The 24,179-nt window shown below is 38.9% G+C and overlaps 2 protein-coding genes across 6 annotated transcripts in view; one reads left to right on the top strand and one right to left on the bottom strand.

The window, feature by feature from the left end:
* Window positions 1-12,670, top strand: part of fip1l1a (FIP1 like 1a (S. cerevisiae)) — a 31,278-nt gene extending 18,608 nt beyond the window's left edge. For both annotated transcript variants that reach the window (XM_056765204.1, XM_056765205.1), the window contains 4 exons: window positions 3,655-3,713; window positions 6,678-6,870; window positions 11,570-11,716; window positions 12,172-12,670. In XM_056765204.1, coding sequence (XP_056621182.1) covers window positions 3,655-3,713; window positions 6,678-6,870; window positions 11,570-11,716; window positions 12,172-12,319 — 547 coding nt within the window. In that variant the 3' untranslated portion in view covers window positions 12,320-12,670. The remainder of the gene's footprint in view (window positions 1-3,654; window positions 3,714-6,677; window positions 6,871-11,569; window positions 11,717-12,171) is intronic.
* Window positions 12,671-12,790: 120 nt separating this feature from the next.
* The window catches only part of lnx1 (ligand of numb-protein X 1), a 35,342-nt gene continuing 23,953 nt past the window's right edge, over window positions 12,791-24,179 (bottom strand). For all 4 annotated transcript variants that reach the window (XM_056765199.1, XM_056765200.1, XM_056765201.1 and 1 more), the window contains 8 exons: window positions 22,711-22,866; window positions 21,095-21,303; window positions 20,555-20,944; window positions 19,059-19,193; window positions 17,749-17,926; window positions 15,321-15,579; window positions 14,291-14,449; window positions 12,791-14,129 (listed from right to left, as the gene is read on the bottom strand). In XM_056765199.1, coding sequence (XP_056621177.1) covers window positions 13,994-14,129; window positions 14,291-14,449; window positions 15,321-15,579; window positions 17,749-17,926; window positions 19,059-19,193; window positions 20,555-20,944; window positions 21,095-21,303; window positions 22,711-22,866 — 1,622 coding nt within the window. In that variant the 3' untranslated portion in view covers window positions 12,791-13,993. The remainder of the gene's footprint in view (window positions 14,130-14,290; window positions 14,450-15,320; window positions 15,580-17,748; window positions 17,927-19,058; window positions 19,194-20,554; window positions 20,945-21,094; window positions 21,304-22,710; window positions 22,867-24,179) is intronic.

The following is a 24,179-nucleotide window of genomic DNA, read 5'->3' as shown; positions in this document are numbered from 1 at the left end:
ATCGTTATCTGAAGAACATCCTTATGGTCCATATCGTCTGGTTCATGCGTAAATGAAATAAACAGTTTCAGCCATTCCATTAATTCCAATCCTAACAAATATTAAAAAGCTATAGCATACACACCTTTATTAAAGAATTTTGTTTTCATCTTTGTTTCAACAATAAGTAGAACTAAATCAGGAAGAATCAAGTTCATAGGAATCTTCTAATCTTGTCCCAGTAAGAAAAACATAACGTTATTTTCATATTATCTGGTTTTATTTTTGTTCCCTTTATCTCCTCATCTCTATGCAAATGTTTTCTCTTTTTCACTCTCTCCTCACCCAGCTCCCTCCATTTATTTCCATTGCCTGGTCCTTAACTTTGCTTGTTCGTTCTTTTTTCTGTTGTTTAAAGAATGGTTCCTCTCACGTCTCGCTCTCTCTGCCAAGTCCAAACATCCTTTTAGGAGTTTCCGTTCGTCCAAGCCCTGCCAACCAACTGTATAATTCATGAATCACTTCCTCTTGTACCATCACTCCAAAAAACTCTTTTCTTCTTCTTCTCCCTATTTTTGTGTCGTCTCTTTAATGTTTCTCACACATACGCATGTCATATGGGCTCGTGCTATATGAAGCACAGAAATAGAGAGCTTTTGTCTACAAAATCTTTTGTAGACTGGGAGATCGTTTTGATTTTATACCACCTATTCCATGGCACTAAATATATTGTGCAGTGGATCTTTAGTCATGAAAAACATTCACCATCCGGACACATTGAAGAAGGGACAATCATTTTACATTAAAGACAGATTGCAGTCGGGCTTCATTTATTAAAGTTAAACAGTGTAATTGTCATTCTTTTTAATGTCAATGCTTCCTTTCTAGGTAAATTAGGCTTGTCATAGCACTATTTGTGCAATGCCATTTGACAGCTTAAAGTAGTTTAATTAATATTGCATTGTTATTCATCTTGAAAAGCAGACAGTGGAAGCTTTTTCTTTACCTTTTCAATGATCACGACAGCGGTTATTAATCAAACATTGATCGAATGATGGAGAAAGGCATTATGACCGGGCATATATCCAGAAATGCATTCTAGTCGAGTGCACTTCCTGCATTTTAAAAGCTCCGGTGCCTGGATCGCAGTGGTCGAGAGATGTCTCAAAATAGTGTTTAATTGAGGAAGCCTGACGCATCTTCCACAACCCATCACTCAGAACCGGCCACAATGAGGAAAATGGTGCCATGCATTGAGCAATCATTATGAAGGCACGTTTACTTGATTTGCATAATTTCTTTCACGAGAGGCGCAAATAAACAGCGTTATCAGCGGTATGCATTCTCGGCGAATTCCCTCCTCAGCGCTTGCTTTGATTAGATGTCTTGAGTTTTGGCAACCACATCCGGTATAGTTTCATTAGTTTACGACACGTGTCAGCGTTCCCTCTGCGCATCTTATAATATCAGCAATAATTATTTTGTTGATTTGTTTGTTCACCAGAGTGATGTGGGACAGACCTCCGGAGGGGCGGAGTCTCATCACAGCATTAGTTTGAGGTCATTAGGGCCAAATTCTGCAGCGATTAGCTGTCTTAATGAGGCAGCCGCTAACTAAGACTCCCCCCAGGGGTGAGATAAGACTGCAACTATAAATCATCTTACATTCATTATCATAAATTTCTCATCTCCTGTTGTCTTTGCCACTATCCAAATCATACAGACAGGTTGATAAAGCAAGAATTGAAAAGGACAGAAGAGCTGAATTATAATAATAGAGAAAAGAGGGAGCAAGGTAGAGGAAATGGGATACAGGATGAGAGAGAGATCAGAGAAGAGAAACCACAACAGCAGCGTCTCTTCCGGTGATATTATTAGAATCAGTGCACTCATCTTAAACAACACCTGACCACAAGGAGTTCTTTTGGAGGCAGTTTTTTCTCGCACACAGGCTGCAGAACGCCCTGAAAGCAGGGCAGGCAGCCAGGATTTATGGATCAGCGATAGCTTGTTTGCCAGAATTGGATCTGCTATTACACACAGATAGACACATACTCACGCGCAGAGGCACACACTGCTGGCAGATTAGCGGGCGCATGCTGCACGTTGACTTTAGGCCAGTAACATCAAACAGTGAGGAAATTGAGCTCCGAAAGAGAGGAGAGTCTTTTGATCATTTTGAAAGTTTGCCCTTTTCGTTGTCTTTTTTTCTTTTGCTGTTAGTTACATTCTGTATTTATTTCCCTCGCTTTGTTGTTAGTTATAAGTAATGAGCTTTTGTTGCTCTCAGTGACCTTGGAGCAATTTACTCTCTGGCCTTTTAATTAAACGGTCTTTAAAATAAGTTTGTTTTTGTGGGGCGCTTGGGAAAACAGTACAACAAGAATCTTTTCTCTTAAAGAGGAAGATCAGCTTTTATGTATTCACACTGCTTATGTGAATACATATTTTCTAAGACATTGAATATGAACACATATGTATCCCAGTCTGTGAAAACCAAGCTTAAGTATTTTTTGTGTGATTTACTGTGTATTATATAGAATCATCCTACATCATTTAAATAGCATTAAACCTTAATATCTTTTATATTAATGGAGTAAGGCCATGTCAAAAAATGTAATCATAGTGAAATTAGTTGTTAAAATCAAATTTGCTCATCATGTGATAACCAGATTATAAAAAGTTAGCCTGGCCGTATGTACAGTATACAAAACAGTGGAAAGACCATTTGAAAGACCAGAGTAATTTTAACCATGTTAACTGCTTTGTCCATTTTGATTAATTTAAATCAACATCATTTTTGTTCAATTTTGTCACAACAGGATTTTTTCATCTTCAGTTATGTAACTTAATCCATTCATGTTGGCACTACATGTGTACTTTTTGTGTTGTGTTAACATACAATTTTTACAACTAGGCAGAGAATTTATATTTCCCAGCATGCTTTGCGTAAGACTGCATTTAGAGAGTTATTTTCTTAATTAAGTGTTGTTTTATGTGCTTTCAGTAAAGAGTAACACCTGTTAGAGTTTAATGTTCATATATCTTTGAGAATTAGAGGAGTTTGTTATATTTTTAAGTTTTGCGGTAACCATTGTTTAGAAAAGCGTTGCCTTTGCTTAGGTGGTGGGCAGTTACATATTTGGATTTCTGTTAAGTTGGTTAACTTCATATCTTGTTAGAGATCAAGGAAAATGTTACGTTACATTAACTAAAACACTTATGTTGAGAACAATAAATGAAAATATGAAACGTTAAAATCTTAAAATCTTGTTTGTTTAACAAACATAAATTCGTCAACTTAAATTTACATTTATGCATTTGGCAGATGCTTTTATCCAAAGCGACTAACATTGAATTGTCCTATAAATTTGTTTCTAAGTATGTGCAATCCCCTGGGATCGAACCCACGACCTTACGTTGTTAACGCAATGCTCTTACCACTGAGCTACAGGAAAGCTAGCATTATGAAATTATGATTTTTTAGATTTAGACTTTTCTTTTTTCAATGTATGAACAGTCAGATATGCTTACTGCCATTGTAGCACATAAGATAAAATCATGCTGGAAAAACTTGAATCAAAAACTCCAAAGGAATAGAGGGGCACATCATATGATTTTTTTTCTGAAAATATTTTTATTAAAATGTAACTTTTCCTTTGTTCAATGTTACAGTGGGCGTTTGGTTGGAGGTTATGATGGACGCTCAGCTCCTCCGTTTCCCTTCCCTCCAGGTATGAGTGCCTATTTTCTACTGTTTATTATTCTATTGTTTACTGTTTTCCTGCTTATGGTGTCTTTCTGATCACATCCATGCTAGGATCACAGTACTTTCAGTACAATATAGTAATAAATATATCATTAATATATATAATGGATATATATGGTTTCAAAGCTACAATATAAACAAACGTTACTGCGCATGCAAGCTTATGTGGTCCAAGCTTAACTTCCGGTACACCTCTGCAAAGAATAGAGAAAGTTACTTCTTTTGCTTGTTTTCAGAAATAATTCAAGTCAATTACATTAGCAAGTTAAAAGTTTGTCTAGCCAGTAAGACCAAGATGGCGGCGCGTGAACATCGCGAGGCTCAGCGTCTCTCCAGTTTTAGCAATTATATAGTGTTTTTCTTGCTCATCTCGGGCCTGTTCGTTAAGAGCAGTTGTGCATTCACAACGTACACCCGGCATGAGCTTTTGGATATCGGTTTGCGCATTCCCGGAAGTTATATCAGCAACATTCAACTCGTCCCTGAGATCGTCAAAACCTCCGATGCTACGCACCCCACACGGCCCGGCGGAAGTGCTCGCCGGCGGCGTCGAGATCGTAAACAGAGGCGGGGAAAACGCGGAGGGCTAAGAGCTAAGCTAACGCTAACACCACACCGGCTCTCTTTACCCAGCGTTTTCCTTGCTAATGTACGATCATTATTTTTTACTACATTTCGTTACACTGTACCTGTATATGTGTAATGACAATAAAGTTGAATCTAATAATTTGGGTTACCAGTAGAAGAACCGTTACTTGGCTAAACTTAGATTTAACAACACATTCCGTTCAACTTTTTTTATTTAATACAATTATTATGCAATAAAATACTAGTTTAGGTTATTATTAATATAAATTAAATACAATATAATTAGTTATATTAATAGCCACTGGACAGACCAATAAACAAACAACCGGATATTCATTTGGGGCCAGGCCCTTGCGTCCAATGAATCTGTCTATCACCAAAATCTCTTTTCTAATGTCATTTTAAGTATATTTTTAAGCAGAGCTGGGACACATGGAAAATAAAATACACTTGTAGTTTTCTTTGGCTCCTGAATAATGTGTGTGTGAGAAAGAAAATTGCGTAATGTTATTTTGAATGCATTTAAGTCTCTGTTTCCTTGTGGGTTTTTTCCAAATGTCTTGTTGCAAATAGTCAGAAAAAATGTAATCTGGCCAATGGCCATGGACCGTTTTAATTGGAGTATCAAACACTCTGGAACACCCCACCATTCAAAATATAGACCAACACAGCCACGCACAATCAGACATTCTCACGCATTTACACACATTTTTTCACATGTCACAACAATCCGTCCGTGCGGGAGTTTGTTGGGAGGAATGTCTGTGTCAGGGTTTTGGCTACAGAGCGTGGAACTGCATACAAAGCGTTAATATACTCAACACCCTCTCATCATCACCACAAATGCACTGCAAGCATTTCCACCTCAGTCCAGCACACATCATTGTTACAGACAGAGGTTAACAAGGACACACACAGAAAAATGAGCAGGTCAGACGATATACTGTGGCCCTGTTAACCTCTTCATGTAGTAATGATTTTGGCATAGTTAAGAAGCTAAAAGAGTTACTGTTACTATATGTTTTTGTGATTGGGTGAAATGGTGCATGTGTGTTTGAAAAAGGAGAGAGAGCAATAGTTGTCATGGTAATAGCAAGCTGTTATCCTGGCATCTGTCTGACATGTGCCCTTTCAATATGGAGCAAAATTGCCCTCAGGCCAGATTTGAAATGCCATTTGATTTTTAAGTTGTGTTGTTGTTTTCACGCAAACTGACAGGAGGTCTTATGAAATTGGATGTACTGATTTTTGTAAAATGTTACACCTGAGCATGAGGACAAGACAGATTGATCGCAGGTTTGTGGGCGGTTTATAAAAAGACCTGTGAAATTACGGGTGCCAAGTTTTGTATATGGTTATGTATTTCCTATTGTTATGAATGTTTGTAAAAGAAACATGGATAGACCAGTCTTTCATTTAATAACACATTTACTTTTTTTGTTAAAGTTGTGTTTCGCTTTTACTTTTACTGTTTCTTTATGAAGTTTAACATGCTGAATACGGCAATCACATAAGTTTATTAACCATCGACAGTATTTTTTTAACCATCGATGGTACTCACAAAAAAGACGAAAAAATATTTCGCACATTTATACGTTTCATTATTATTACTCGTATGAAGAAAAAATGACAAGGTACTGACTAACACTGAGCTCAAAACAACAGTTTGTGTAACAGTTGCAAAAGAAAAAAATAGTCGTACAAAACTTCAGAAGTGTACATTTAATCGTTTTTGTCTTTTATGACTAATACTGTCCACGTAGTCACCCATCATTGCTTCATCCCACCTTCCCTGCTACAGAAATTTCTAGAATTTTCTTAGTGACGATCGGAAAATAATTTTTTAATATGTGAAACAAGTTTTTGTTTACTTGCAATATACCAATATATCGTAATTAATGATGTTATCTCAAAATTTACTTGAGCTAAATATACACTTAAACATTAATGCTACAGTACCTGCAAATATTACCACAATAATTACTACCACAGAATTCTACATGAACTATAAAACGTTTTTTTTTACACTTTGTAATCAAAAGGCTATTATGGCTTTAAACCGTTTGCTACTTGATATTTCGAGTTGTAGGCAGGTGGTACTTTATTAAAAGGACACAAACGATTTGACAAACATCTGAAGTTCAGGATGAGTCAGGATTTAGTTCAGTAATTCAAACATTATAACAAGTTTGTTTATTTCTGTAGCACATTTTACAGTTTGCATTCTTTTAAAGCAGCTGTCCAAAAACAACAGATGCTTTTAATCACTGACATGTGCATCCCATCCAGGGCATCACTGGCATCTGCTTTTTCTAATTGCGCTATTTCCTGTTTTTTCCAGGTGTATACCCACCTCCAGTAGGCATGGGTTCTTGGCCCGTTGCGATGGACAGCAGCAAGCCGTGGGAGTATTACGGCCATCATCATAAAGAAAGGGAGAGAGAGAAAACACGAGAGAAAGGGCGAGAGAGGGAGAGAGAGCGATACAGAGAAGCAGATCGAGATCAAAGTCCCTCTTTACAAGACCACAGAAGGTAAGAGGCATCTGATCAGCAGCAGGTTAGACATTTACACTGGAGCTACAAGTATTTGTTTCTTATGAGGAAGAGATTAACAAAGCAGGCCATGAGTGCAGATGTAGAGTCTGGTCCGTATTCACACACATATGGATCTAATGCTGACAGAGAAAAGAGGGAAATAAGGATTATAGTGAAAAAAGTGCATAGAAGAAAAGAGAGTGGCTTAACAGACTCAACAGACTTTTATCTGTCTGTCTGTCTGTCTGTCTGTTTTAGAGATGTAAGCTTTGCTCGCAGATGTTTATACAGACAGATACACAATATGTACTGTAGGACAGAGAAGGAAAAAATAAGAGAGACTGAAAGAGGCTTTCAGACAACATGACATCATTTCTACAAACTTTCAAACACCAAAACTGATTTTATTACACACCAGTGGTCCCCAGCATCACAGTGACCGATTCGAATCACAGATACACCTCAACTCACTGCATGTCACAGAGCGATTGACTCAGAAACCATTCATATTCGATTTCCTCTGACCTGAGACACATCTGCATGCACGTGAAACCCGACTAAGCTCTGCCGCGGTGGCAGTGTTTCAGTACGAGGTCACATGAGGAGAACGCTGAGATTAAAACAGGCCAGTAGAACAGCTGGGAAGCACACAGACCTGTCACACATATGAGGTCACACACATGCCGTCTCTTAAAGATCGTCTCTCACATTCTCTTGCACACACACAATGACAAGCTCTTGTTTTATCTTGTGTCAGTAATGTTGTTGTGATTTAGAGTTATGCGTTTGTGCATGAAGGTAGTGTGTTTGCGTGTTGGATTGTGTTTTGATGTGTGTTTTTAACAAATAAGTTTAAGGAACAGTTCACCCAAAAATGAAAGTTCTGTCTTTATTTACTCGCCCTCAAGTTGTTCTAAATCTGCACAAATTTCTTTCTTCTGAAGAACACGGAGAAAGATATTTGGAAGAATGCTTGTAACTTAGTGAAAGTAACATGATTATTTAAGGTCCTCCTTTGGTTTATGGAGTGTCCAACAACACGTTTATGTGCATAGAAGGTGTAAAAACACTATTATAGCGTAATATTAGCCAGTTATTAGCCAGTTACCTTGGTTTTTGACTGACTCTCAAATGATTCGTTCTGCGATTCATCCGTCTAATCCCCTCCTATCCGCTAGCCTGAGGTAAAAAGAGTCCTGGAAATTTGTACTTAAGTACAAGTACTGTTACATTTCTGAAATTGAACTCAATAACATGTAAAAGTACTGGTGTTAAAAAAGTAATTGAGTAAAAGGAAAAAATACTCTTCTCAAAAACTACTCAGAGTACTAGTTACTTGTTACTTGTTATGCTGTGTTATTAAATGAATTAAGAATAATTATTAATAATACAATTTTGAGATTTATATAGAAAATAGCTACTTACAACTAAACACATCTTTACCTTACTGATAATGCTTACAACTGGATACAACTCAGACAGACAGAACACATTGAATGGTTATTTTATCTGTCTATCATGAGCTCAGTTTTCCAGTAAAACCATTTATGCACTTCCAACACTTTCAATCATGTGTACTAGGCCCCACAATGCAGAAATTGATAAATAAAAGCCCCAAATACTGCATGCAAAAAAATGCTAAACATTTGTAACCTAAATTGCATTGGATTTACATTAACAGTCATATCTGTAAGCGAGCTGGCTGATCAATTACTCAGCCTCAAACCATCCAAGATGTATTGGACATTATCTCTTAGGTAGAACAATAAAGATTTTTACCTGGAGTTGTGGTCCATGATTTTTCATGGTTCATGTCTTTAAAACTTCAAAATACAGATAAGGGCAATATAATGTAATCCCTGCCGTTTCTTTGGATGCAATGACGTTTTAGGCAGCATTTTTTTCTCCATTATTTTTTTGTGTTTTTGGTGAATAAAAAAGCCACCTCATAAGCATCTGCTTTTTAATGAGTTCGACTTAGACATTTTTCCCAGTTCAAGGGGTAATTTCACTTTGGTATTGTAATGTATTTTTTAAATAAAGAACAAAACATTTCAAAAGATTAAGCACTAGGCTCATTATTTAAATCCACTGACAGCCCTGAATTTTTGTCATAATTTCTTTCTCACATTATTTTAAGCAAAGCACAATGGAAATCTTTCCAAGTACCCCCTGCGACTCGCTTAAGACCCCTGGGGTATGACTGCAACAGGGTTGTTTTTTAATGAAAAAGTGTTTCGGTTGAAAACATGTTAAATAAAACGACTGCCAAATCACAACACGACTCTTCTGATTCATTGCTGGGCTTATGCAAGGACACACACACTTATGGCCTGGCATTGCATAAACTAGGACTGAAAATGTCACACGCACCCACTCTTGCCAAGGCTTTGAGTATGTTAGCAGCTTAGCACCAGTGCTGTTGCTTAAAGGGCCTACTGACCAACATATTTATTCAGTCCTCAAGGTCTCTCTGCTATACACTGACAAACCTGTTCTCCATCATAGATTTATACACCAACACAAAACCATAGCGATTAATCTCTGTCTACCACATGCTGAGTGAAGTACAACATTCTCCACCACACTCTGGAACACACAAACTGCTTGATTCTCCACCATGCAGAGAGAACGCATATCTCTAAAGCATATGTTGCCTGAAAACCTTTCGTGTATTTCGTCTTTAAAACATGCAGAGTAATAACAATTCAAAACCATTTTTTATTCTGTAGTGCTGAACCGCCCCAGTTGGTTTCATTTTCCACTTTGGGGCTGATAAATTAAAGGTCCAGTTTATGAAATATCTAGTGGTGAGGTTGCCAGTTGCAACCAATGGCTCCATTCCCCCCCCCCTCCCTTTCGAAGAACTACGGTGGCTCTCACAGGACAAAGATGTTGTCACATTTATGCTTCTTTGCTGAAGGAGATAAATCAAGTACAAATCATCAGGTAAATCAAATAAAAATGGCGGAAAACTTCAAGGCGGATGTCTGTTTTTAACATAAGTGCCACTAAATTAGGTTTTTATCAGCTTACATACAGGTTGTTCTTAATACGTCAAAGAGCATACGGGTCACATAAAACATGGCGCATGCAGTATGTCTGAAACGTATTCATACTACTCCCACTCGTACTATATTGAACGTACTGTTTTAACGGTCGATAGGTCAGTACTTAAATCAGTACATACTGTCACAGTGTGCGATTTCGGATGCAACGATGGTTAGGTATATTATTCATTTCTCTCAATAGATCCTCCAAACAAATTACACACTGGTCCTCTAAATAAAAATGACAGACAACCGATGTTAGATATACACATTAGGGCCTGATCAGACAGAACGCGTCTTTGCTGTGAGACGCGCCTTTTTTAAATAGTTTTCAGTTGGCAGGGAGCGTTTTGCGCGCGGCTTATGCGCGCCATGCGCCTCGCCTTTCTGCCGCCTGCTGCACCACACGTTTAAGGCAGAGCGCTCTGAGCCCCCGAAGGTGAAAAAAACTCTACTCTGAGCAGAAAAGCGCTTGACGTCATGTCGATGTCAATAACACTGCGCGCTGCTCTTTCCAAAGAGTCACCTAAAGAGCAGTGTGGTGCGCCTCGCGTTTTTGAACATGAAAAGCGCATTCTGTGTGATCGCACCCTTAGACAGCAGTGCCTAGAATTCCGGGTTGAAAACGCCATCACTTTTTATCTAGTTGGAGGTGCTCTCAACACCTAGCTGGACATTTGATAAGCACTTGTCCCCTAGATATGATCTCATTCCCTTGGCTTGGAGGACAGGCTCTTCTTTAGGCCAGCTGGCACGACACACACACTCGGAGACTCATAGCATCATGTGATGTCTTACTCATGGTGCATTTATGCACAGTCTCAAGGTACACTGTTGTAATGAGTATTAATAGGATCAAGAAAAAACTGCGGCACACCAGCACCGATGCATGCTGGGATATGGGCGCACGCTGCTGACAGTAACATTGAGATCGTTTGACTAACAGTGAAGAATGCACAGTGAGAGGTAACGCGGCAGTTGCTTAACTAAAACAAAAGCGGAGCTATCACACACCATTCCAACACAAGCTCTTTTGTGGCCTGTCATGTAATTAGTGTTTCCAGGATTAATCTATATCACATCACCTGAGGGCCGGAGGTTTCAACTGACTCTAATTACAGAGAGATCACTGTGTGAAATCTGTGCGCTTCTGTGTCTCTCTTATCGTGCCGAAAACATCGCAAGCTTTCATTGAGTATTCTTCTAAGAATGAAAATGCATTTCCCTGACTGAGGCTATAGACCACTTTGCAAGATGTAAACACTTGTCCAGCAGCACTTGCAGTTTCTTTTTTATACTTTTTTTATTCAATCCTAAAGATATTCATTTAACATTTTATTTGGTTTCAAATGTTCTGTTGGTTGTATTCTCTTCAAATGTGTGTGCAATGTTAAAAATACTGAAACGAAGTTTTTCTGAAGGTTTTCTTCCGAAATATTGTTGTATCAAAGGTAAAGTTCACCCTAAACATTTTTTTTCATTATTTACTTACCCTCGTGTCATCCCAATGCAAAGTAAACGCAATTCTGAGAAATGCATGCTCGATGCGTTTGTTGATCAGATTATTAATTACCCCTAAGCGAGCACATCATGTCTGACAGTGAGCGCTATTTTCCCTCATTACTAATGTGTGCGGTTGTGTGCAGTGAAGAGGAACGCCCATCTCGACACAGAGATCACAGTCATTACGGCAGAGAGAGGAATCGAGAAAGCTCAGTAAGAGACGCAGAAAGTGACAGACGTCGAGAGAGAAGACACCGAGACAGGAGTGAGCGACACAGATCCTCACACAGGTATGAAATGTCAGAAACTACCAATGTAACCAGAGGTGACGGATACTTTTCTAATAACCAGTATTGGAAGACCATGTATTGCAGTTGCTTTTGAAAAAAGTGTCTGCCAAATGCATAGATGTAAATTATGTGAATGCAAAAAATGTCCCCATAGTAAAGTCTTTCATGTTTTATGTAAAACATTGATTGTCATGATCATGTTACACACTGTAGATGATCATATTCATATGAATTGGATATTTATTAATTTAAAAGTATTGTGTTTTTTTATTATGACATCTTATATTCCTATTATGTAAAGCTACTTTGTATTTTGTTGATGTGATTGAGTTTGGTTATTAAATGTTGATGTGTTTTTATTTTGTTTCATAAGATGAAGTAAAACATATGGGCATCATACTGATACTGTAGCATGATATATTTTTGTACTTTCCTTCCTCTGATGTTCTCATTAGTGGCAGCAGTAGGAGACGTCATGATAGCGATGACGCAGATAGCCACAGGAGACACAGGCACAAGAGCTCCAGACATAGCCATGAAAGCAGGGAGCCCAGCGAGGAGCACAGTATGGATCAGGAGAACCAATCAGAAGCCACAGAATAATTCCTTCAGCAGTTGGTGAACCTGTTTGAAGACCATTAGGGGTTCTTTAGTGAAAGACCATAAGTCCATTCACCAGTCTGAACGACCGACCGTTGAGTCACCAACTGGTAATCGATTTTGACCAATCAGATGCCAAACACTTAATAAGCCAATTTATGTTCTATTTTTAGCAAATTTAATTTCCTGAATACATCTTGATGAAAAGTACAAAGTGGCCCAAGGGGCACGCTATTTTTAATTTATTTTATTTTATTTATTCATTTAAAATGACCAGATAATATGAAATGGTATTTTTGTTGTGCCAAATGTACATTTTGTTGAAACCAAATATTATAAACATGATAAGGTGAATTTGTGTGAACTGTGATTCATTGTGGAAAACGCTAGCGGCAGTAACTGACCTTGTGTCAAGGTCTTCTTGTACACTGACATTTACGCACACATAGCACGCCAAGAAATATCACCCAAGTGTCCTTGTAGAATGACTTTATTGATCATTGAACCAAAGGTACCAACAGATACAGTATACTGCACAAGCCAAAGCATGAGATGCTAGAGCACGCATCTTACCCACAATGATACCTACACACACAAACACACACCTTTCACACATCATTCTCTATTTCTTTTCCATATTAAAAAATAAAATCAGCAAGGCCGCCAAAATCTCACATTATCATTATGAGCATGAGTTATAGTCCATTTTTAAAATAGATTATGAACATTGCTTATTCTTTTTTCAGTTGCTATTCTTTTTTTTTATGACTCACTATAGTTTGTTTTTGTTTGCAACAGCATCTGAAACGTACCGACAAAGAACTACTTGGCAAACGTCTCTCCAAGCCAGCGGATAGAGAGAATAAACCACTTTCAGAACAAGAAACAAAGCTGATATCCGAAAGCCATAGAAACAGATAAATAAAACCAAAGTATTATTACTAGTAGTACAAGTGCTTGAATTTATCTTTTTTCAGACACCGACATTTATAGTAAAGAATGTGCGTCAAATGCATTTTCTAACATGTAAAACTAGTGGAATTGGCAACGTTTGTGTTCACCGCCCAAACATCCCAGCATTTCTCTGAGTCTTGACATCATTCGCCCAACAGAAGCGCCTCACATGCTCCCCATCTGCCTGTACGAAACAACGATAGTCACACAATCTGACTACATATAGCACAGTGCCCATATTGTTTAAACATCTATATCTGACTCATTCATTGACAGGTGCCCGCTGTTGCATCTTCAAAGTTCCTCAAAACTCTGTTCTCCTGAATAGTGTGTTTTAGACCCATCTCAATAGTATAGTTCAACAAGCTCCACCCTCCATCAACAAATGACATGTTCTTCCTCCCATGCACTTTTCACATTGGCAGATGTTATCTTTATGCTCTGCTCCCTGACAAAGGAGCAATCGTGAAATCGCCTCTTAATTTTGGAGTCTCATAAACGTGCTTCTTGACGGCGGGGCAGTCATTAGCTCTGCCTTCTCTATCGTGTAGAGTCTGTCAAAGCCCCCGGTACCTGGGTGAGGTCCATGTTTCATATCCAGCTTCCTAGGCAGTCTATTCCATAAGCTCGGCCTTTAAAGGAAGTCTTGTATTTTAAATCCATTTTTGTTGTCATATACATTATATGGTCTGTATTGTAAGCTCCGCCCCATGCAGAGTAGTCCTATAGCAGGCTGCCAGGCCAAGAAACGATGGTGAGAGTGATTCGTCCTCTCAGTTCCTTAAGCAGACGCACCAGGGCTGTATGCGTCATTCCCCAGGTGCTCGTCCCATTCACCTCCAGCAGGATATCCCCACAGCTTATATAAAAAAAAGCAGGACATGTAACTATATGAATTTTCTTTAAGCATTTAATAAACTTCCACTACATACAGCTTCCAACCACAGTTGGATTATAAATAAATACATACAAATAAGTCAAACTGCAATAGCAAAAACTAAATATTCCAAGTATCTGTACCGTATCCTGCCATCATTATACGCAGGCGTGCCCTCTACGATGGAGCGTATGAAGAATGACTGGTTACAGTTGAGTTCCTCCTGTCCACCCACAATGCTGAAACCCAGACTGCCAGACGTGCTCCTGCGGAGGACAATGTCCTTACAGCAGTAAAGGTGCCTGGAATAGACAGAAGGTTCACAGAACATGAAAGGTTAACGGGTGAACAACACTGAAGGACTCATTTTGTATTTGAAGTCTTTCAGTCCCTGTAGAAAATTCATTGTTATGGATCTTTAAAATATTGAAGGCTGGATATCAGCCGTGTCTGACAGCTAACAGCAGGAAAGCTCTGAGCTCAGGTTGAGAGTGGATCTATGAGAAGTCGGAGGATGTGGAGAGAGGAAGAAAGAACTGCATGTGAATGTCAATTTAAAGGGCATGTTTAAAACCCTCTCTTCTGAACTCCTTAATGCTCTCTCTCTCTCTCTCTCTCTCTCTCTTCATCAAGGGTAGTAACTCTTCTGTTCAAAGATATGTATTAAATACAAGGGAGTGAGAAAGCTACTTGTTAGAGAAAAATAGGGGGGATTTAAGTGGGAAAAAGAAAAGAGGAAACAAACCTATACACAATAGAGCCTGATCAGTGTAGACAGCAGATTGAATTTGACTTGAATAAAACACAGTGATGCTGTCAGGGAAGAAGTGGAGTCATATGTGGTACCTGGGTGTCTTAAATATATTTGGAGTGGATTTCAGTGGTTAGTTCAGTGGGTTGTGAAAATGAGATCCGTGCACCCAGTTTGATATATTAAAAAGACTGTACTTCTATCCCGGAGAACTTTATGTCAAATTTAATTTGTGAGAGTTGGGAAAGCTGCATCAATTTTTACTTAAGTTGTCCTCTAGGCAAGGAGAATGAGGTAAAGCATAGACTTTTAATTTTTTGCTGTTCAATTTAGCGTGAAGTATATCAGGATCTTTGTCCAATGGCACACCCCTCTCTCACAAGTCGACTTGACTACAATTCATCATCATTTTTTTATTTTACCTGGGCAGCTGGAGCCAGGACACCCAGAGGGGGGAGTAGTCATCATTGGGCAGGGGTAGTTTAATATCTCCGGACGGAGAGGGCGATAGAGCGCAGGGGGAATGCAGAGGGGGCATGCAGTCCAGGGAGCACTCATTGGGTAGTGTCATTTCCATCACCTGCAGGACCACCGGGGATGAGGTGTTCTTTAGGTTAGCCACGGCCTCGCTCCGAGTCACACCCGTCAGATCTACCCCATTTACGTTCAGCAAGATGTCACCTAGGAGATGAGACAACGACGTTACTATGGCGATCAAATGATTGCTTCTAAACGGATGTTCCACTGAGGAGTTTGTCTAATAATTCCTTCTTTATTTAAGAGAATATTCCTCTTGCACCAAAAAGAGAACATGAAGGCATTTCTATTCAGAATGAAACCAGATTTAATGGGGAAATAATGTAGGGCTGGACTGGATTTCATCCATCTGGATTTGATTGGATTGTGAAAACTGGCTGTGCAGCCTTGTAATATTTCTTTAGAGGGAGAACACATGTTTACATTGTGAAGAAAGATTATGAAAACAACTTTTTAGAACAACATGCACTGATGTATCAGGCACAATGTGACCAGGAACAGTCCATTCATTAAAGGATAAATGCAAGATGGAAATTCGGTTTCTTTTTTGGTTTCTAATAAAAAAAATTAAGGCAAAGTTATATCATTTAGTTTCATAGCCTGAGAAAACAGTATTATAGACTTTTTACATATTGACATATTCACATAAAATGCCTTCAAATTTCTCCTTTACATTTTTTTAAAACTCCTAAGAGGATTGTGTACACTTTTTCATGTTGTCTTCACATGTACACAATATAGATTAAATTTGAAATTCTAAATTATTTTATTCATAAACATTTATCTTATTCAACGTTCAAATTACGGTGTGGATAGAGATCACCGAGTTCCAGTCATAAGCCCCCCAGTTATCCCTAACATCAGGCCAAGAAGGTACTATCCAACTTAAATTTGTTATTATAACAAAAGGTCCTAAAAGCTGTAACATTATTTATTTATTTTCCAAAACTGTTTCACCAATCAACTGAATAAGAAGAGATGTGCCAATATATCAGCCTATAATTAGTATTCTACGAAAAAAGCAATTCCTTATTAAACACAGCCGATAATCATGACCGATATATCCTGTCAAGGACAGGAAAATTAAACGAATTTGTGCCCTGTATATATATATTTTTTAACAAACATCACCGATTTGATGTTTTAATATTAATAGTCATTATATGAATTAATAACATTCAGAAAGTTAAGAAGTATTAATTGAATCTTCAGAATCGGCATCAGCAGATATGAATAATCACTAACAGTGGAGTAAGTATCAGTGCATCTCTAAAAGATACAGAATAAAACGTCCTCAAATGTTCCTCAAATAAGTATATGCATATTGTATATCAATTATCATTAGCAAACTGTTCCTACTGCTAAAATTTACTTTTATTTGTGTTTTTATTCTACTAACAAGTTGGGTACACGTAAAATAAAAAAACTGGAAAAACAGAAATATACCAAAAATATTTATATATTTTTTAAATGATATATATATGTATATATATATATATATATATGTATATATATATATATATATATATATATATATATATATATATATATATATCAAATTGTTTCCCCATTTTTCTTGTAAATATCTTGTCTTGTCTAGTTTCTGACCATATTGCAAAAATGGTTGTTTAAATGATGTTTAAAAATATTTAAATAATAAATAAATAAACTGTAAAATAACAGGTATCCCCTCCCCCATTTTTTTGTAAAGTTGCAGTCTTTTTTATGAAAAAAAAATACATCAGAATCTGTAAAAAAAACAGTAAAATTCATTTTTTACATTTGAAATATAACACCAAAATTCTGTAAAATTGCAAAAAGAACAGAATTATACTTCTGGGCTTGATTTTGTCCAAACATTTTGTCTTTGAGTGTAAAAAACATGAAAAACCTCTCATATCTAACTTGTGTTATAATTGTGTGTCTGTATGCCCACACACATCTGACTGTACATAATCACACGTCTAACTTCACACACCTACATGGATGTCACACCTGGCAAAAATAAAAACCTGCAAAAACTAAATCACGTTCGGTAGCGGTGGATATGTGTATATGACAGAGAGACAGTTTTGCAGACATGTGAGTGGGAGCATGTTGCCGCACAAGTGTGTCATTTTCCAGTGTTTAATGCATATATTTGCAGAACTGATGGCGGTTATACATATGCATTAGCAGCTGTGTCTTTGCTTGTGTTTGTTTACTCGCATTCAAAGCGAGTGACGGAAAGATCAGAGGGGCACCTTGGAAACAGGTGTGCCTGCCTTTGTCAGCTATGTCTGAATAGGTTAAACACACTCTTTGAGGTCTTACCTTTGCGTATGGAGCCCTCTTGTCCCACGACACCCTTGGGGTCGACGTTGGTGATATAGACGGGCAGGTCCCACCCCCTGCTGCTCATCCCGCCGGCGACCGTCATGCCCAGAGAATCATGAGGCTCCTTTAGTAGAGTCACAGCCTTCTCGTAACACGCAGGTTTTTGACACGAATCCTGGAGTGGGGAGACAATATAAATGCTTTATCAATTTTGGGCACTGATGTTCTTATTAAAACTAACAGAATTATTATTTTTTCCTTTGGAAATTTTTGAAAAGTATGTATCCACTTATTATATGACTCTTTCTTCTGGAATACAAAAGAAGTTATTTTGAGAAATGTCTTCGTGGTTTTGTGTCCATACAATGGAAGTCTATGGGTGTCAGTAATGTTCGATTACCAAAGTTCTTCAAAATCTCTTCTCTTGTGTTCTGCAGAACTAAGTAAGTCATTAAAGTTTGGAATGACATGAAAACGAAATTGTGTTTGCTAGATTTATGTATGTGACATATTTGTTATGCTCTAACCCACTCAATCTTCACTTTTCTGACACCCCAACTAAAACAACAACTTCAAATCACACGACTGCCTGAAGCCTGTGTGTGTGTTTGCAATAAATGGTGAGCTTGCAGGACGCTGCGATATCGCTGACCGCAGCCACATTTAGCCTTGGACCATCTCCAAAAACAACAAACGCAGTCGCTAAGTTCTAACTTAATAAAAAGCGCTATTAAAGTTCAATAAAAGGGCTGTTTGTATTTAGTCTGCGCCTCGGGCTACAGAATATCTGATCTGTATCGTGCATACGGCTTATCGCTGGAGAAAGTGTGTGCAGGCCGTGGCTAATTCAAAGGGGAGGGCTAAACCTTTCATAATGGGAAGCCAGAATGTTTCCACCTTTCACACAGTGTAAAGAGAATTTACAAGTTACAGAGAGGTTGAAAAGTGACAGAAAGACAAAGAGAGGGAGAGAGTAATGAATAGCTGTGAAGTTGAATTTTATTAGAACAGGTGAAGTTGTCAGCGCAAATGCTGAGCAGCAGAAAATCCCATTTAAAAGGTGCGAAGAAATCCTCTCTGTCATGGCTGTGTTTTCCCCTGCTGTCTTTTCTCTCATTAATAGGTTCAGAGAGTAATATATTTATAGGATTGCGTGTGTTTTGCAAACCGGCTGATCGCTTGATTCTTTGATGTTGGAGTAATAGGCTTTCAAATCCTTTTTTCCATTGAGAATGTCTCTCTGAAGAGCTGTAGAGGATTAGGAAATAAAAACAGGATGTTGCTTGTGTCGTGTGCTTGACACTCACTAGTAAAGCCTGCTCGATATCTACAGGAGAGTAGGGTGGTGGTCCTTCCGTGTTCCATGGTGCCTCCTGGAGGATGTCTGGAGTGGGGATGTGAGTCTGGCGGGACACGATGAAATGGACGCGGTCTTCACTCGCCTGTAGAATACATACCATGTACCATTTAAGTCTAGCTTTGTAGCGGCTCTTTTAAGAGGCTTTAAATGGATAGTTAAACCAAAATGTATTCATCATTTATTCACAAATATGTCATTCTTAACCTGCATGACACAAAAGAAGATATTTGGATGAATGTTGGTAACCAAATGACATTGGACCCAATTGACCTCCATTGCATTGCCTTTTTATTTTTAGGAATTTCTCAGTGGTTTTGTGTCCATATCAAATAGTGTCATCTTCTCTGTCTCACAGAAGAAAGTCATTTACAGGTTTTGAACAACATGAATAAATGATGACTATGCCTTTAAGCATCACCCAGTGAAACTGGTTCATCTGGTTTATAAGGTTTTAGAGGGATTTGGCGATTGTGCCAGTCTAGATGACCGGCCAACAATAAACTGGAATACCAGCCAAACACCAGTTTGCCAGGCTGCTTCTCAAACCGACTTAAAGCTCAAATCATAAAAAACTAACTTTTCGAACCCATGAGGGGAGCAAACAGAGGACAACATCTTCCCTAAGGAGTTCTCAATTCTCAAACAATTAAAATTCTAAATAGCTTGTTCATACCCACGAGAGAGAGGGTGTGGGTGGGTGGGTGGGTGTGTGGGGAGCTGTGTAATGTCCCATTACTATATGGAAGTCTAGGAACCACAATTACCAGATGTTGTGATGACTGCCAGTGCCCTACAGCTCAAACTCAGTGTGAATGTGTGATTATATCCGAGCCGTGTGTACTTATTAAAAGAAAACCAATATATATGGAGATTTGGGAACTATGCTTCAGTTTCTGTCAGTGCTAAAAAGTGCCTAAGTTTTTCTCTCTTTGAGTTATTTCTCTTTTGCTCTTTTCTTATCAATCCTTGTTGTTCCATGTGAGTGCATCTGGGCTTTTTTCTTCATTAACCTTTCCCTCTGACAACCCTGTAGCTTGTTTTAGTCTAAAGCACACACCCACACACTCACATTGTGGGCCCATGGCGGTCTTGGGAGTCTAATGCCCTGTCGCTGCCACTTAATTGAGTGGGTCTAGCTTGTTATCACTCTAATTGGACTAATTTAATAAATTTCCTGCTAGTAGTTCATCTATGTCAGAAACTGCCTGCTGTGAGCGGCCATCTTGGCTCCTTGGAGACCAATCTATACCAGACAGGAACCAGTAGGCTGAAAAAACAACTTTAATACTTGAAAACCCTCCAGAATTAAATCACTCACTTAGGCCTATATACTGTTACAATGCACTGTCTACGTGGTCAAGGATTGTATGGTTAGCCCACCAGCCATATCTTCTGACTATTTTCGTGCAATTTTTCATTTACATATCCCATAATGCCGCTCACCTGAATAAGCAGCGCTGCATGCTCTGGGGCTCCGTATCTCAGGTCGTGCCCGTTGATCGCAAGCACACGATCATCTATCCTCAGCCTTCCGTCACGGGAGGCCAGCCCCCCTTCCAGTAGGTGGAAGATGAAGACGCCGTGTTCATCGGGCCTGCGCACCAACTTGATGCCCAGTTGTTCATCCGGAGCCCTCTTCACGAGGACCACGTGCAGGCTGTCATCCCGGATGGTGGCGGTGTGGGTGGGAAAACCCTCGGAGGGGGAGTGGTGGTGGGAATGGTAACGGTGACGCTGCTCCCGCAGTACAGTCAGGCGCAGCAGCGTGCAGGGCTGCTTCAGTGCAGCCATTGCGTAACAGTGAGGCACGTTACTGATGTCAATACCATTGACCTGAAAGAGGGATAGAGAGAGAAACAAAATAAAAGATGGGAAGAAATATTAGGGTCTAGAAGGTACTTTTTGCAATTTTGTTAGTGCAGAACACGTAAGTTCACAGATTCCATCCGAGCTCAAGCTATGAAAAAACATTTACATGCACACCTTGAGGATCATATCTCCAGGAAGCAGTCTTCCGTCTCGAGCAATGACCCCCTCTCTGTAGATGTCCTGAATGAGGATGCGGACCAGAGGCGTCTCGTTGCCCCCGACGATGCTGATAGCCAAAGGTTCACAAGGATCTGCTCTGGTGATCTTAATACTGGTGACCTCTCCATCAGGGATTAGATGATGCAGCTGAGGTAATGCAAATACTGTATGAGTCGGACAAGAGAGAGAGAGAGAGAGTGAGTCAATAATCAGTGAGGTTCATGGAGTGCCAAACAAAATGTGTGCTTCAAACAGGGCGTCTGTTCAGACATAAACGCAGAGCCAAACATGACTTCATAGTTTAAAAAAAAGAGAAGAAATGGAAAAACAATTAATGCCATTACAGCCCCTCAATTTATAAAGCCCCTGTATTAATCTCTGTCTGAGGAAAGGACCCAAAACTAAAGCATAAATCTGCTGCCATGAAGCTGGAGGTAAACAGAAAGTTTAGGTTTGGTAGGTTTTAGGGGATACACAATAGAAAATTAAAGATACAAATAATTCTATAACTTCTGTATGTTTATAAATTGAGAAAGGGTGAAGGAATTGTACTCTGTGATCGGTAAATCGGTTATTTTTCTCTTCTTTTTATCTAACCATCATTTCTCCATTACCCTCTCTCGCTCGCCCTGTTCTCAACGATCTGCAGTTTCTCTCTTTCAAAGTCAATATTTTCTCCTCATCTGTTCTGATTGCTTGCAGGGAGGAAGAAAGTGAAGCTCATTACTACAGCAACCTGAGGGTGTTACATAACACGCGCACACACACACCCCCTTCTTTAACCCCTTTGGAATTTCCAACATTTATTTTCAATCTCCCAAACCCACTTCACCTTTTTCATTCAGACAGCCATTCAATCCCTCTGTCCCAGCACACAAACTCATCTCTCTCTCTCTCTCTCTCTCTCTCTTCTCTCTCTCTCCTTCTCTCTCTCTCTCTCTCTCTCTCTGACCAGCCTCGTCGGGCTCCATCTGATTATTAAAGGACCATATGCTACTGCGGTGCTGAACGGACCCAAACCAGACTGTCACCTTCTGACACACTCTTGTTCTCCTTTATTATTCGCTGATATTGTTTTAACATGTTATTGAATACATGATAATAGCTGTCAGTATATTAAAAGTTCAATCCGAACATGCTTTGGTGTTTTTGTTTTGTGTAGTTTAACAATGCCGGTAGGACTTTTAACCACAGTATTTATAAACCATTTAAGCTAACAGAATTTAATTCAAATGGCATTTGTGGGCCCTTATTTACCTTTGTTGATGCACAAAAACCTAGTTGTAACACTGTTTAGTATATACAGTTAGCCCTTTATTCAGTAATGATACTATAAAGCATTCAGTAAACACAGAACAGGGACACTTCATAACTAGTTGTAGGAATTTTACGTATTCATTTTAACAGTGGTTTCAACCGTGTTTTCATTTAGCACTGCATTAAATTGCATTTTAGCATTAACGGAAATGTCTGTAAAATAAAGGAAAGTCTAGTCTGAGAGACCAGTTGAAGACCAACCAAAATGTCTTTTAGTTGCAAATGCAATATTTACCAGATGCACAAAAACTCACCCTCTGGTGGTCTGTGGGCATTTCTGAGGTTGTCTCTCTCCTCGGTGGTCTCATTGGCCACTACTGTTCCACTCTTAGTCCTCCTCAGGACACTGAACGCTCGATTCAGTCGCCGGAAGGAGCGGCTGCGCACTGATGACCGGTCAAAGTTGCGATCTTTGAACGAAAGAGATGAAGATGAAAGTGAGTGTGATAGAAACAGAGGTACAAATGCCTGGACATGTCCCTCACACAATATACTGTCCACTTACAACCAATCAGAGACAAGCCAACACACGGCAGCCAATCATATTGACCCCTTGTTGGTTTTAGGTTGATCATCAGAATAAAATGCACCTGCGATGAACCTCAAAAATAAGATGCACCTGCTTTGTGTACCGCAGTAAAATTCAAATTTTTACTGTTGCTAGTTCTGTTTTCTTTAGGTCAGACATGAATAAGCATAAAACAGTGCAGGGTACTTTATCTGCATGTCTGTGTAGCTTGAAACATTGTTGGAGAAACTTTCAGACAGTCCACCCTGCAAACACTAAAATATCAAGCAAGACAAAGCTGTTTAAGCTCTTAGTAGGTCCAGTTAGATCTCCCAGTAAGGCATGTTAAATTGTCTGAAAACCTCCTAAAACCAGTAAATAAGGCTAGACCAGGCTGGGGACCATTTAAAATCAGCAAGATGAGGATACTGTTATTTATGCATGCATCATTCCTTCTTTAACATTTTATATCATTCTTTCTGTCTGTCTATTGCTCTCTTTTAAAGTCTCTAATGGACTGCGGCATTGGTTGGTTTGGAGGTCGACAGCTTGTCTGGCTGTAGCGTCATTCTTTTTCCAGCTCCAAACTCGGAAATGCTGGTGCAGCCGCCTTTATTGCGTCCATTCTCTAGGATTCACATTTCCAGGGGATGTCTGACAATGCAACACATCTGAGTTCCTTTGTGGAGGTCAGGAACAGGCCTCATAAAGTATTCATACAGCATATTTGAACTTATCCTCCTCTCCTGCTCCATGTTTCTTTAACAATGATAACAATTGAGTGTCACATCTGGACCTTTCAGACATGAATTTCAAGACATTGAATTGATTTCGAATTAAATGACATAAAAGGTGCACAGAGGACAACTTTGCACAATTGACATCTGTTAGATTGATCGTCTCTGTAATTGTTAAGGCGAAAATAGTTCTATAAGTAAAGCCATACATGGGAAAAAAGACAATTTCAAATTTTTATTGAATCAGCATTTCTAGATGTATTGTGACCATACAAGTCCAGTGTCTGTTGAATTTCAACAAAGTCAAACCTCAGGAGTAACAAAAAGTCATCCATCTAACAGCAATGTAGAGGACTGAAAGCATGACAGAACACATGAATACTTGAGGTTATTGCATAAAAAATAATTGTTGTTATGTATAATGTATAAATATTACTGCTGTATTGCTTAAAAGTTATTATAAAGCTTTTTTCTTGGC

The sequence above is a fragment of the Triplophysa dalaica genome, chromosome 13 (genome assembly GCF_015846415.1).
Source record: "Triplophysa dalaica isolate WHDGS20190420 chromosome 13, ASM1584641v1, whole genome shotgun sequence".
Lineage (NCBI taxonomy): Eukaryota > Metazoa > Chordata > Actinopteri > Cypriniformes > Nemacheilidae > Triplophysa > Triplophysa dalaica.
The sequence above is the reverse complement of the archived record's forward strand: the minus strand, read 5'-3'. Positions and strand labels throughout refer to the sequence as shown.